The sequence below is a fragment of the Taudactylus pleione genome, unplaced genomic scaffold, assembly GCF_031769625.1.
Source record: "Taudactylus pleione unplaced genomic scaffold, aTauple2 ptg000316l, whole genome shotgun sequence".
In the NCBI taxonomy this organism is placed as follows: domain Eukaryota; kingdom Metazoa; phylum Chordata; class Amphibia; order Anura; family Myobatrachidae; genus Taudactylus; species Taudactylus pleione.
This window is the reverse complement of record NW_028284717.1, coordinates 1,172,429-1,186,208: the sequence shown is the minus strand read 5'-3', so window position 1 is coordinate 1,186,208 and position 13,780 is coordinate 1,172,429. Positions and strand designations below refer to the sequence as shown.

Sequence of the window (13,780 nt, the reverse complement as noted above, 5' to 3'; positions counted from 1 at the left end):
GGATGCCGGCACTGGAAACCCGTACCCAACCCATTGATATATATATTAGTGTTTATATACAGTGTATATATATATATATATATATATATATATATGTAACACCCTCTAAGGGATGGTATTTGTAAAAACACCCCTCTCAGTGTTAGAGCTTGCTTCCTGTTGTAGATATTACATGCCTGAGACCCTGGGATCAGTTTTCAGGTAAAGGAGGGGCTGGAGAGATAGACACGCAGGGGTGGGAAGACTGGGTGTGTAGCTGGCAGAGCAGGGGGAGGAGGGGGAGAGAACAAAGGGTGTTGAGAAGAAGAATTTGGGAGAGAGCAGACATCTTTGGGAAGCTTCAGAGCTGGAAGCAGAAATGTAGCCCTCGTGCTCCCCTGGCAGGGGGAGATTGGCGGGGCCGTGGTGACTGCCACGATACCCATCTAACGCCAAAGGAGAAATAGGTCTGGAGTGAGACCACTGAGATAAAGTCTGTGAGAGACCACAGAGAAAGAGCTGGAAGGTTGCAGTGTGAGCCGCTCAGTGAAGTGTTCAGCACCCATGAGAGGGGTAAGAGACGCAAGTATATGTGTTGAAGAGATGGGGAAGAGGAATTTCCCAGGAGCTTTTACTGTTAAGGTACCAGAGGAGTCCCTTATGCATAAAAGCCCCCCAGCAGCCATTAAAGGGGGGGTCACTGTGGTAGCAGTGTGGCTATAGGAGCCATTCCTGTAGGATAGGGATGGACGGCAGCTGAGAGTCTGATAGCTGCAATAGAAAAGTCTGTATATTGCTGTCCCATGTGAAAGAGAAGGGGAGCAGAGAGAGGCAGACTGGGTATGAGACACTCTGTATATTGTCTTAGAAGAGACAAAGGAGAGGCAGAGTGCAAAAGAAGTTATGTGAGATGTGTGTGAAGCTGTGGAACTACAGGCACCAGCCAGCATAGGGCCAGGTGGACCTGTATGTATGAAGTGGAGAACTACAGGCACCAGCCAGCATAGGGCTAGGTGGACCTGCACGTATAATGTAGAGAACTACAGGCACCAGCCAGCATAGGGCTAGGTGGACCTGCATGTATGAAGTGGAGAACTACAGGCACCAGCCAGCGAAGGGCTAGGTGGGACCTGCATGTATGAAGTGGAGAACTACAAGCACCAGCCAGCAAAGGGCCAGGTGGACCTGTGTGTGTAAAATGCAAAACATTCTTTGTGACTGTGCTTAAAGACTGTGCAGGTGAAGAAGAGTGTGATGTAATGTAACCATATCCATAAGATTGTCATATACCATCTGACATGCCAGGTATATGAGCTGGAGGGAGAGGAGAAGCTGCTGTAACCATATCCTTGTCCTGTAAAGTCATGTGCAGGAGGAGAGAAATAAAGTGGTATAGTTTTGTAAGAGAAGGTCTGGCGCCCAAGTTATTCAAAAGAACTGTTGTTGCATGTGTCTATCTATACCTGTATCTGTGTGACTGTTATAAAGCCTGCATGGGCAGGGACCCCCTTCTCAGGTATTGCCCACACCCTGGAGAGCTAGCCTGAGGCAATAGGAGGTGTATCACTCCAAATACATCTTTGTTTCACACCGCACACTGAAGGGGGGTTACATATATATATATATATATATATATATATGTCTCTGTGTGTATGCATATAGGGAGCTGCTGCATCTATGAGGGGTGATTATGGTCAATCATAACCTCCAGAGGTGCCGCAGGCCGCGGATGGCAGCTGTGTTTGTACTTTCACAAAAGAAACAAAACTTTTTTGTTATTGCTCCACTATAAATTTGTTAAAGGTAGGCGCAAGTTTTGCCCCCATGGACATAGCCATGCCCCCTGTGTAGACCACATCACTGGTCACACAGCCACAGAAGTTATCACCCTCCCCTGCAGCGCCACACAATAGGCCATTCATAAATTTCAGCTCCAGGCCCATGTGGACCTTAATCTGGCACTGATGTTATGGCATACTTCCCTACTCTCCCAGATTGTCAGAGAGACTCCCTGATATAGCAACAATCTCCCTGACTCCCTGAAAAGTCTAGCAATCTCCCTCATTGCATCTTATATGTAAAAAAAAAAGTCCCAAGAGATACATACTGTACATTCAAATGGGATCATTAATATCATTTCCCTGCATTGTTATAAGGCACAATGATCCCTATGGCTACAGGAAATTTGTGAAAAGTATCAGTGTGTTCTCATCACCAAGTAGATCTTACTGACCGCTTTGGGGCTCATTTCCATTTGGATGTAAGTCAGGTATATGACACGCCTCTCAGATGTAGCAGGACACGCCCACTTTACCGCCGCGCTCATAGGGGCTGCTATCACACTCTCCCTGAAATGCTTTTACAAAAGTAGGCAAGTATGCGTTATGGTTACTCTAGAAATCTAGGAGCTGTCTGATTATATAGATTACATCCCTGAGGTAAACGATGATCTTATAACAACAGCAAATGCTTTAGAGCAATGGTCCCAGTGCTGTTGTTTAATAATGTTTTCTGTGTGGCATTAATACACTGCACACAGCCAAACGACACCATGCAGTCTGACATCTTCATAACAGAATAATCAATGTATATCCTGAATCATTCCTACAGCTAGGATGCAAAATAAACAGGGTCACTTTCTTTCTCTCACATTGGTATATATTGGTGTTTTATATACACTTGTTCCCCCAAAAAAGAAAGAAAATGGTGATATTTATGAAGTGAACTTTATGTCAGCAATACGTCCCAATTTTATGTCATTCTTCTAGTGCAGTGACTAATTCGGTCTTTCATAATATGGGGCGTCATTCAGCTTGGATCGCAAGTCTGCAATCGCAACGCACCCGCTCGTTGCAAAAATATGCAAATGAATGTGATCGAAGCATTATACCATGACGCCCACCAGCTTATAAAGCCGCCCACTTCCCATTACATACATCCGCAAGTCAGCGAAAACATCGGTAACATTGAGTAACATCGGTCCCATGTGCAGAGTTGTGGTGGAGCTTGACATGACTCACAACCTGCGAAGCTTCCTGTCGCCATGTAGAGCTCTGGCTGTGTAGGCCCTCGCTGGGGTTAAATTATGCGCGCCCCTGTAACGGCGTTCAAATGCACAGGCCCACCTGCGTTCCTTCGACCTCCCCCCACTCCACCCACAAACGGCACTTGCCGTCAATCATTTCTCCGTACCACTGCGTATCCGCTGCCCTCACGATCGCAGTGGCCGCTTCGCACACGCGCACTGTGGTGCATACGCAGACCGCAAACATCGACCAGGTGCGTGCGAACGCAGACTTGCGATCCGAGCTGAATGAGGCCCATAATCTTATTTCTCCATATAATGGATGCAAGTTTATGTAACGCAGTCCTCAGCCAAGCTTAAAGATGTATTGTCAGTGCCAGAGACTTGAGGTCATCATGTGCTGGCACTGGAATGTAATCTGGCTTCCCCAGACAGCCTATTAAATCACAATATAGGGCAGTATTCAATTGTTATAGCGCGCCCGTTCTCCAGTCTAAAGTGACGGGAGATCGCGGGGTGCTATTCAATTGCTGCAGTTTTTCCAGCTGATTGCGCCCAAAGTGGTCGGGATTAGCCGCGTAAAGCAGCTACCCCCGACCAAAGTGCTGAGCGCGACCGCGAAAAGTGATGTTTGGGTGCGCAAACATGTCACTTTTTGCCCATTTCATCTCGCACCCGCTGGGGCTGCGAGCTGAAATGGTGCGCCGGCAGCTGATCGCGCCCGACAGGAGAAACAATTGAATACCGCCCATAATGTTCTACACCAGGGGTAGGCAGCTCGTTTCTGTGAACCTCACCTGCCAGCATGCCGTGCCACAGATTTGCTGTTAGGGCATGCTGGCAGGACATGTTGGGATGAGTCATTCCACAGCAGCTAGTGCCACAGGCTGCTGACCCCAGTTCTACACTGGAAAATATGAACATGTCATTCTATCATCTATGCCATGCCATACTGAATTCATCCCACACATGATCAATACACCAGCAGGCTGCATCCTTCTCACAATGGGGCCTATTCATCATCAGGGGTGAAATATTCACCTCTCCACGGGAGATACTTAACACCGGAGCAAGTCATCAATGTTCCGGTGCGGGGACAACTGCTCCGAAAAGCAGCGGTCCCCGCGATTAATAATACTGCTACAGATGTAGCAGCATTACTTACCTCCCCCCAGCGACCAGCTTCTGCGCATGTGTGACCAAGGTCACGCAAGCGCACAGCGCCGCGGAGGCAGTGAGGAGGCGGTGGAGGCATCTGCTCGGATCCTTCATCGCATCCTCGGAACTCCTTCCCATAGCAAGGAGCGGGGCTGCGAGTACAAGCGTCATCTAAAGATAGCGCTTCTTCTCGCAGGCAAACACTGGAAGTTTTCAGTTCCACATGGTTAACCGCCCATTTAAGTAATGACGAATAGGCCCCTTTAATACAGTTGGGCTGTTGCAGAGCTGAGTGTACTCCCACTACGGCCCTATCTGTGTGGAGTTTGTATATTCTCCCTGTGCTTGCGTTGGTTTCCTCCAGGTGCTCCGGTTTCCTCCCACACTCCAAAAATATACTGGTAGGTTAATCGGCTCCCAACAATATAAAGTTAACCCTAGTGTGTATGTGTGTGTACATGTGGTAGGGAATATAGAGTGTAAGCTCCACTGGGGCAGGGACTAATGTGAATGGCCAAATATTCTCTGTACAGTGCTGCGGAATATGTGTGCACTATAAACATAACTGGTAATAAATAATAAATATGCTGAAGCGCAATCTGCCTATTTTCACGTTACAGGTGCTCAGAAAGCGTTGATATGCCTGCAAATTACAAATGCACCCCTGTCCTGAGACGTACTTAATTTTGCATCGAAGAGGAGGTACTGGGGGAGACTGGGCGTTCTGTCGTGCGCAATGTACACAAGGGGCGTATTCACATAACGGGTTCTGTATGCAGAGTTGCAAAACAGACACAGAATAGCTGTATCCTTTGCGGGTTGCCAGGACAGGAGCTTGTGATTGGTCAGCGTGGACGCCACGCTGACACTGATTGGTCCTCCTTACATCTCTCAGACAAAGAATGTGATTTTGCAAATCATATTTTAGAACTTGATTTTTTTTTTCTTCTTTTGCTAAAGCAAACAGGGCTCTGAGGGCCTCATTCAGAGGCGGTCGGAGGATGCAAGCGGTCGCTCAGAAACAGGGTGGCCATTTGCATCCTGACCGCCGCCTCTGTTGTAGTCGTTAGGCTGTGGGTTAACACCCACAGCTCTAACAACCGCTCCGGTGATGGTCATAGACCATCGCGACCATCGGGGCTTATGACGAGACCCTAGGGTAGGGTCTCCCTTGTCGTAAGCCCCGGAGAGCTTCTGTCTCTGTCTGAGCCGGAAGCTCTCCACTGACATCACTAGTGATGTCAGTGGGGCCTCCCCCAAACGGTAGGCGTTCCCATGGGAACGCCTCCGTTCGGGCTGCCACCCCCGCGGCCCGCCTTCCAAACGGGGCGAGCTGTCAATCAACATCGACAACTCGCCCCCTTTGGATCGAGACCCGCTACGACCGGCGCTGTCGGTCGTAGCGGGTCTCACGCATGCGCACGACGGCGCCGGCGCCGTCGTGCGCATGCTCTGTGGGGGGCCATCGATCCGGTCCGAGCGCATCAGCGCTAACGACCGGGTCGAATGACCCCCAGAGTCTTTATACATGTATGGGAAGCAATATACTGTAAGACACGGCCCGCAGGTCAGGTCTTACACCTATTCCTGTCTTATGGCGCATGTATATGCTGTCCACGCCCACTTTGCTCCTGCGTGCGACTCTGCACTTGGTTGAAAACACGTGTACGCCTTTTTCAGGTGCAATGTACGTCCGATAGATCATATGTCAAGGCCCGGTGATTATATGTAATGTTCAACGTATTAATAAATGAATGACACATACCTGTGGGCATAAACTATCGATCTGGGTGGCCGCCATACGCACCAACTTCACTCCGTCTTCATTATTGGATATTGAACAAGCCAGGTTTGCCACCTGAAAAACAGGAGAGCAGAGCAACTCATCAGGTACATGTATCAAGACATGCTGGGATTTACACGCAACATCCATCATAAACATAGGCAAACAGGTGCAGACTGTGGGGGAGATGTACTAAATCTCGGCGAGATATAAAGTGCTAACCAATCAGCTCCTGTCATGTTACAGGCTGTGTTTGCAAAATGACAGGAGCTGATTGGCTGGTACTTTATATCTCTCCAAAGTTTGATACATCTCCCCCCTGTGACACAATGTAGCGATTTTTTTTTACCTCATTAACCTTGGTTACTATTATCTATTTGTTCTGCTCATTTCCCGTATTTAGCAGTTGTCTGAGGACCATTTATAAAGCCAAACAGAACGGTGGGGAATTATCTTTACGCAAAGCTGTGGTGCAGGTACTTTAGCACATACATGCCTACCCTCCCGGTTTTCGCGGGAGGCTCCCGATTTTTCGGGTAACCCCCCGCACCCCCGGAAGGGTAGGCATTTCTCCCGCATTCTGCCCACTTCCTAGTGAAGTGGGCAGAATGAGGAGAATTCTGGCGGCGATTGCGGGTCTCCGTGTAGGGGGCGGGGCTTAAGACGTGATTCTACATGAATCACGTTGTTTGGCCCCGCCCCCTATGTAAATGTTAACCAATCGCGACAATTTTACCGCGAGGGGGCGGGGCTTAATGACGCGCTTTGTCAGGCCCCGCCCCCGTCACCCCCCCTGCTGCTTCTCTTACCCGGGCTTCTCCCGGGAAGAGCAACTGAAAGGTAGGCAACTATGCTTTAGCATCCAATGCTGAGATTATCACAGAGACAAGTAGGATTAAAGGACAACAAAAGTAAAATAATACCTTTACTTGATGATATAAGATCATACTTGTCAACTCTCCCTCATTGTCAGGGAGTCTCCCTGAAATAGTAGCAATCTCCCTGTCTCCCTGAAGAGTCTATCAATCTCCCTCATTTCATCCTTACCCCATTATGAAGCTGTTATATCAAAAATCAAGATATATACATTCAAATGGGATCATTAGTGTCAATTCCTTGCATTGGTTCCTTGCAAGGCACAATGGCCCTGATTCAGAGCCGGACGCTCTGACCAGAGCGCTCGCTGTGAATCAGGGCCCTCCTCCATTAAAATGGAGCGTCCTCCTGGATGCTCGTATAGCTGTGGTTCACCACCCACAGCATATACGAGCGTGCAAAAAGATGGTCACGATGGTCTTGACCATCGTGACCATCGGACTTGCGAGGGAAACCCTGCGGTCGGGTTTCCCAGCCGCAAGTCCAGGAGTGATTTTGGCTCTATCAGAGCCAAAATCACTCCCACTGACATCACTAGTGATGTCAGTGGGGCCGGCTTCAGACGGTAGGCGTTCCCATGGGAACGCCTCCGTCTGGCAGGCACGCCCACCAAAGGGGGCGTGCTGTCAATCAACATCGACAGCACGCCCCCTTTGGTGCGAGACCCCGAGCGATGGAAAGCCCGTCGCTCGCTGGGTCTCGTGCATGCGCACGACGGAGCTCCCTCCGTCGTGCGCATAAGCAGTGGGGAACATCGACCCACTTGCGAGCGTACTGCCGCTCGCGAGTGGGTCTGAATGACCCCCAATGATCCCTTGGAATTTCTGAAAAGTATTAGTGTGTTTTCATCAACAAACAGATCTTACTAAAGGCTTTTGGGCTGATTTACATTTGGATGTAAGTCAGGTTAGGACACGCCTCTCAGATTTATCAGTACACGCCCACTGTAACACGCGCTCATAGGTGCTGCTATCACAATCTCCCTGAAATGTTTTTTCAAAAGTAGGCAAGTATGTATAAGATGTGGCTGAAAACATAAAAATCCATGAAAATAAAGCAGTGTGGTTGAAAAAAATATATGTATACATACTGTTGTATTGTTTAGGTGACTGTACAAGCCAGTAACTTCAGGAGACATGAAGGCGAAAATTCCAAGTGTTGCTGATACGTGATAGTATAAAACAGTATTTTCCAAACTCATGGAGTCCTAAAGAGTGCGTGTGCTTAATAGCATGATACTAAGGAGACATTATGGCTACAGTACCTATAGATCAAATATCATACTGTATTAGTTTTATTACATGAATGAGCGGAAAGATTATTTCATACCGTAAACCCCAAAGTGGCGGCAGAACCTCCGCGATGGCGTTCCCTTCAGGGACACTATCGAGTATTCCCTAAATGTTTACAGTTTAACGGCCCGTACACACGGGACGATCAGACAATGGTCAGATATCGTTGTCTGATCGTCCTGCATGTGCTGGATGTGCAATATCGAACATCCAGCAACATGCACCAACCCCCCGAACGACGCAACGACCCGCAATCAACGATCGCGGGTCCCTATTGTAAACAGGCTAACCTGGTCGATATCGACTAGGTTGGCCTGCATGCATGGGCGATGGTCGATTTCAATATCGACCATCCGTGCCCATGCATCGACCATAGGGCCTGATTCAGAGCCGCTCGTAAGCGGCCGCTCGTTCGCTCCGAGCGATTTTTGCCCAACTGCGCATGCGTACGGATCGTTATACGCATGCGCGAACCAGTCAGTGCGGTCGAAATTCATGTGCTCGCAAAATAGCGAATGCCTAATAATTTCAGTGACAGGAGGAGGCGTATGTGGGTGGTAACAGGGGAAGGTGCTTGAAAACGGGGAGTGGAGATCCGATCGCAGGAGTGCTTAAAGGTCAAAACGGGCGTTTTATGGGTGTGCATAATTAAAACAGCAGCGTCATTGACCACGTCACTGGGTTATTTTATAGCCAGAACTGCTCGCAAAATTGTGGTAGCAAAAACCAACCACAAGAATAGCGAGTAGTTCATACCCTGGTCGATGTACTCGATTAATCTAATAAATAGCGGACATGACGTAGGATGCGAGCGGCCAGGGGGCGTAGTTTCCCAAAAAACTACCGCATGTTTTGTTTGCTCGTTCAGACCTAGAGGCGTGAACAGACCGCAAAGAGCGAACGGTTCATTTGAATAGCCACCCCTATTTTCTGGACGAGCGAGCGCTAATTGCGTCCGGCTCTGAATCAGGCCCATAGTTTGGTCGTTGGAGGGATTAAAAAAAAGGACGATATAAACAATGAAACGATAAACGATATCATTATCGTTTATACTGTCCTTTTTATCTGACCATGTGTATGCACCATAAGTGAAATCTAATCCTACCTTTTGAAGAGTATTTTAGAAAGCGAAGGTTGCCTAAACGTGAGATTAAATAAGATCCCTGGGATTTTTGCTGATCGGCTGTCTGGACAGCCTTGTTACTAGACAGATTAACTGGGTCTAGGTGGTCAGGTGATTTAGCTGACCAATGCTGTGAATTCTGGGTGAGCCTGTGACCAGGGGTATAAAAGAGGTGAAGTGCATGTGATCTGCCTCTTTGCTGATTCGGGAGCCCACCCTCCCGCCCAAAGCTTTGCTGTTTGTATTTTGTTGTGTTTAATTTTTCCTTATTCAGGGAAGGTGCAGCATGGCGGGAGAACGCTGCATCTCAGTGGCTTTATTGTGGCGCAAGAGAGCGTTGTGAGGGCGCTGGACCTCGATGTATTATGGCGAGTTTGTCCTTCTCGTACGAGGGGACCCGAATGCTTTTGTATGGAAGCGCTCGGAGTAGACTGGCCCAGGAGGGAGGCGGGACCTTCATGGCGTAAGTGCGTCTTTATGGGGAGCGTTTCAGTCATTCCCCGTGTGTGTCTCCAACTTGACAGCTAGAACTGTGGGCCTGATTCAGAGCCGCTCGTAAGCGGCCGCTCGTTCGCTCCGAGCGATGTTCGCACAACTGCGCATGCGCCAACCAGTCATTGTGGTCGAAAATCGAGCGCTCGCAAAATAGCGAGTGCCTGCTAATTTGAGTGACAGGATGAGGCGTTTGTGGGTGGTAACAGGGGAAGGTGCTTGAAAACGGGGAGTGGTGATCCGAACGCAGGCGTGCCAAACGGTCAAAACGGGCGTTTTAAGGGTGTGCATAATTAACAAAGCAGCGTCATCAACCACGTCACTTGGTTGTCTCTTAGCCTGAACTGTTCGCATGATTGCGGTAGGAAAATCCAACCACAAGCACTGCGAGCAGTTCAGACGCCTTTCGATGTACTCGATTAATCAAATAAATAGCGGAGATGACGTAGGATGCGAGCGGAAAGGGGGCGTCTTTACAAAATAGCGAGCGCATGTTTCGTTCGCTCGCTCAGACATAGAGGCGTCAACAGACCGCAAAGAGCGAGCGCTCAATTTAAATAGCTGGCCCCTTTTTCTGAACGAGCGAGCGCAAATAGCGTCCGGCTCTGAATCAGGCCCTGAGTATGCAGCGTCTCCTGGCCACCTTGGTTAGGTGAATTCATTAATTCACAAATAAAAGCTGTGACCTTTTATCCAAGCTGTTATGGTGTCCGTCTCTTTATTTAATAGATAAGTTAAGTAAGGATGTTTAAGGTATTTAATTAGCAATAAGCCAATGGAGATCTTATTGGAAAGTAACCACCCATTCCCATTTCTTGACACATGAGGGTAGATTTACTAAAGCTTCTAATCAGACAATTGGTGGTGTTGCCAATAGCAACCAATCAGAAGGTGTCTATCATTTGCCAGCGAGCAATAAATAAATAATAGCCATAATCTGATTGGTTGTTATGGGCAACACCACCAATTGCCTGGTATAGAAGCTTTAGTAAATATACCCCATGACGTCTCCCTCTCTCCCCATTGCCTGCCTCAGTTTACGGCCGAGTTGCAGCGCGGCACTGAGCTGGCCCTACCTCTTGCCACGCCATCCTGCTGCTTCATGCTACCTGTATGTCCACGCTCTCAGTGCCAATCGATAGGGTGGGCGTTACTTTTTTAAAATATTGTGGAAACATTAGCCTTTAATTATTAGTGCTCAAAGCAGAACTGCAGAGATCATAAACATTAAGGATCTTGGTACAAAATGGTGATCTAAGTCCCTCCTTATCACCCAGCAACATCCGCAGACCCCATGGCTCAGTAATGCAAACTCTTGATCAGTGTGTCCCATACTTGCCTACTTTTGAAAAAGCATTTCAGGGAGATTGTGAAAGCAGCACCTATGAGCGCGTGTTACAGTGGGCGTGTACTGATAAATCTGAGAGGCGTGTCCTAAACCTGACTTACATCCAAATGTAACCATCCCAAAAGCAGTTAGTAAGATCTGTTTGTTGATGAAAACACACTAATACTTTTCAGAAATTCATAGGGATCATTGGGGGTCATTCAGACCCACTCGCGAGCGGCAGTACGCTCGCAAGTGGGTCGATGTTCCCCACTGCTTATGCGCACGACGGAGGGAGCTCCGTCGTGCGCATGCGCGAGACCCGGCGGGCGACGGGCTTTCCATCGCTCGGGGTCTCGCACCAAAGGGGGCGTGCTGTCGATGTTGATTGACAGCACGCCCCCTTTGGTGGGCGTGCCGGGGGCGTGCCTGCCAGACGGAGGCGTTCCCATGGGAATGCCTACCGTCTGAAGCCGGCCCCACTGACATCACTAGTGATGTCAGTGGGAGTGATTTTGGCTCTGATAGAGCCAAAATCACTCCTGGACTTGCGGCTGGGAAACCCGACCGCAGGGTTTCCCTCGCAAGTCCGATGGTCACGATGGTCAAGACCATCGCGACCATCTTTTTGCACGCTCGTATATGCTGTGGGTGGTGAACCACAGCTATACGAGCGTCCAGGAGGACGCTCCATTTTAATGGAGGAGGGCCCTGATTCAGAGCGAGCGCTCTGGTCAGAGCGTCCGGCTCTGAATCAGGGCCATTGTGCCTTGCAAGGAACCAATGCAAGGAAATGACACTAATGATCCCATTTGAATGTATATATCTCTGTTTTTTAATATAACAGGTTCATAATGGGGGTAAGGATGAAATGAGGGAGATTGCTAGACTCTTCAGGGAGACAGGGAGATTGCTACTATTTCAGGGAGTCTCCCTGACAATGAGGGAGAGTTGGCAAGTATGGTGTGTCCCCATATAGCTACTGTATTACAGCCATGTGGTACCAGATCATGGCGCATCCTAGACACTCCGCCGCATTGCTTATAGAGTCCCAGGTATTTAGAAATAGTATACTTGGTGCAAAGTAATTGGTATAATGTGGCAGAATAAGCATATTGATGCATGGAGCGAGGCTCGGCACCGGCCACCCGTACCAGGCCTCTGTCTTTTGCCTTTTTACCCAGATTAGCAACTGAGCTGGAGATATATCAAACCTTGGAGAGAGATAAAGTACCAACCAATCAGCTCCTAACTGTCATTTTTCAAACACAGCCTGTAACATGACAGGAGCTGATTGCTTGGTACTTTATCTATTTCCAAGCTTTGATACATCTCCCTCTGAATTGCACATAGAAGCTACATAAAATGCCAGCATAGCTGTTCAGGGTACCCGTGCATTGTACTATTGTAGCATTAGTGATGTGAATAAGCACATATTTTGTGAAAAAGTTTCCGGCTGAACGCTTGGCGCGGCTAATTTGTAAAATGCGTAGTGCAATAGCGAGTGAAACACTCTCCGAGGACCATCTCTCGATGGCTCTCACTGCAAACTGGCTCTGGATCTTAGTGGCTTTATGCAGGAACCAAAACTAAAGGTGCGTATCCACTACACGAGAGTGAAACGACTGTATGATTACAACATTGTAATCGTGCTATCGTACATCATCCTGTGCAGTGGGTAATGTGCCCACACTGAACGATATGTCGTTCAGTGCAGACACCCTCCCTCATCTCCGAACATGCACAACCTGTCGATATCATCAGGTTGGCTGGCATGCTCAGTCGATGATAGATGACGAAAACGACCAGCGGGAGCGCGCATTGCTGGTCGTTGCCGGCATTTTACTGCACGATTAATGAACAATGAGCAATTGAACGATTACGATGTCGTAATCGTTCAATCGCTCATTTTTTTTATCGTCTAGTGGATACGCACCTTAAGAACCACTAATTGTATTATTTCATTAATAAGGGAAAGAGATGTGATAGAAGTTTATGCTAAACACACCTCATCAGTACAGTCTGATTGGGCTAATACATATTACAAATCCAACATCATTATATTATTAACATTATTTATTATTAACATTTATTATAAAGCGCCAGAATATTCCGTTGTGCTTTACAATTTCATCTGGAAAGTCTCAAATACTGTACTGAAGGTTGAACTAACCCAGATGGTTTCACCAATATTCACGTAAAACACAAAAATATATCCACACAACTCTTAAATAGCACACTATTATATTTCCCAGCTGCGTCTTAATTAGAGACGTGCGGTTCGGTTCTCCAGGAAACCGAATCCACCCGAATTTTGTGAATCCGGACAGATCCGAGTCGCGGCTCTAATCTCCTGAGGAGACCCCGATAAATCCGAGCCACGGTTCTAATCTCCTGAGGAGACCCCGATAAATCCGAGCCATGGTTCTAATCTCCTGAGGAGACCCTGATAAATCCGAGTCATGGTTCTAATCTCCAGAGGAGACCTCCATAAATCCGAGCCACGGTTCTAATCTCCTGAGGAGACCCCGATAAATCCGAGTCACGGTTCTGATTTCCAGAGGAGACCCTGATAAATCCAAGTCACGGCTCTAATCTCCTGAGGAGACCCTGATAAATCCGAGTCACGGCTCTAATCTCCTGAGGAGACCCTGATAAATCCGAGTCACGGCTCTAATCTCCTGAGGAGACCCTGATAAATCCGAGTCACGGTTCTGATCTCCTG

The 13,780-nt window shown here is 48.2% G+C and overlaps 1 protein-coding gene across 1 annotated transcript in view; it reads right to left on the bottom strand.

The window, feature by feature from the left end:
- Window positions 1–13,780, bottom strand: part of CTNNA2 (catenin alpha 2) — a 937,723-nt gene that overhangs the window by 250,999 nt on the left and 672,944 nt on the right. Inside the window, exon 4 of the mRNA XM_088442722.1 lies at window positions 5,928–6,020. Within this exon, the coding sequence (XP_088298848.1) occupies window positions 5,928–6,020 (93 nt within the window). The remainder of the gene's footprint in view (window positions 1–5,927; window positions 6,021–13,780) is intronic.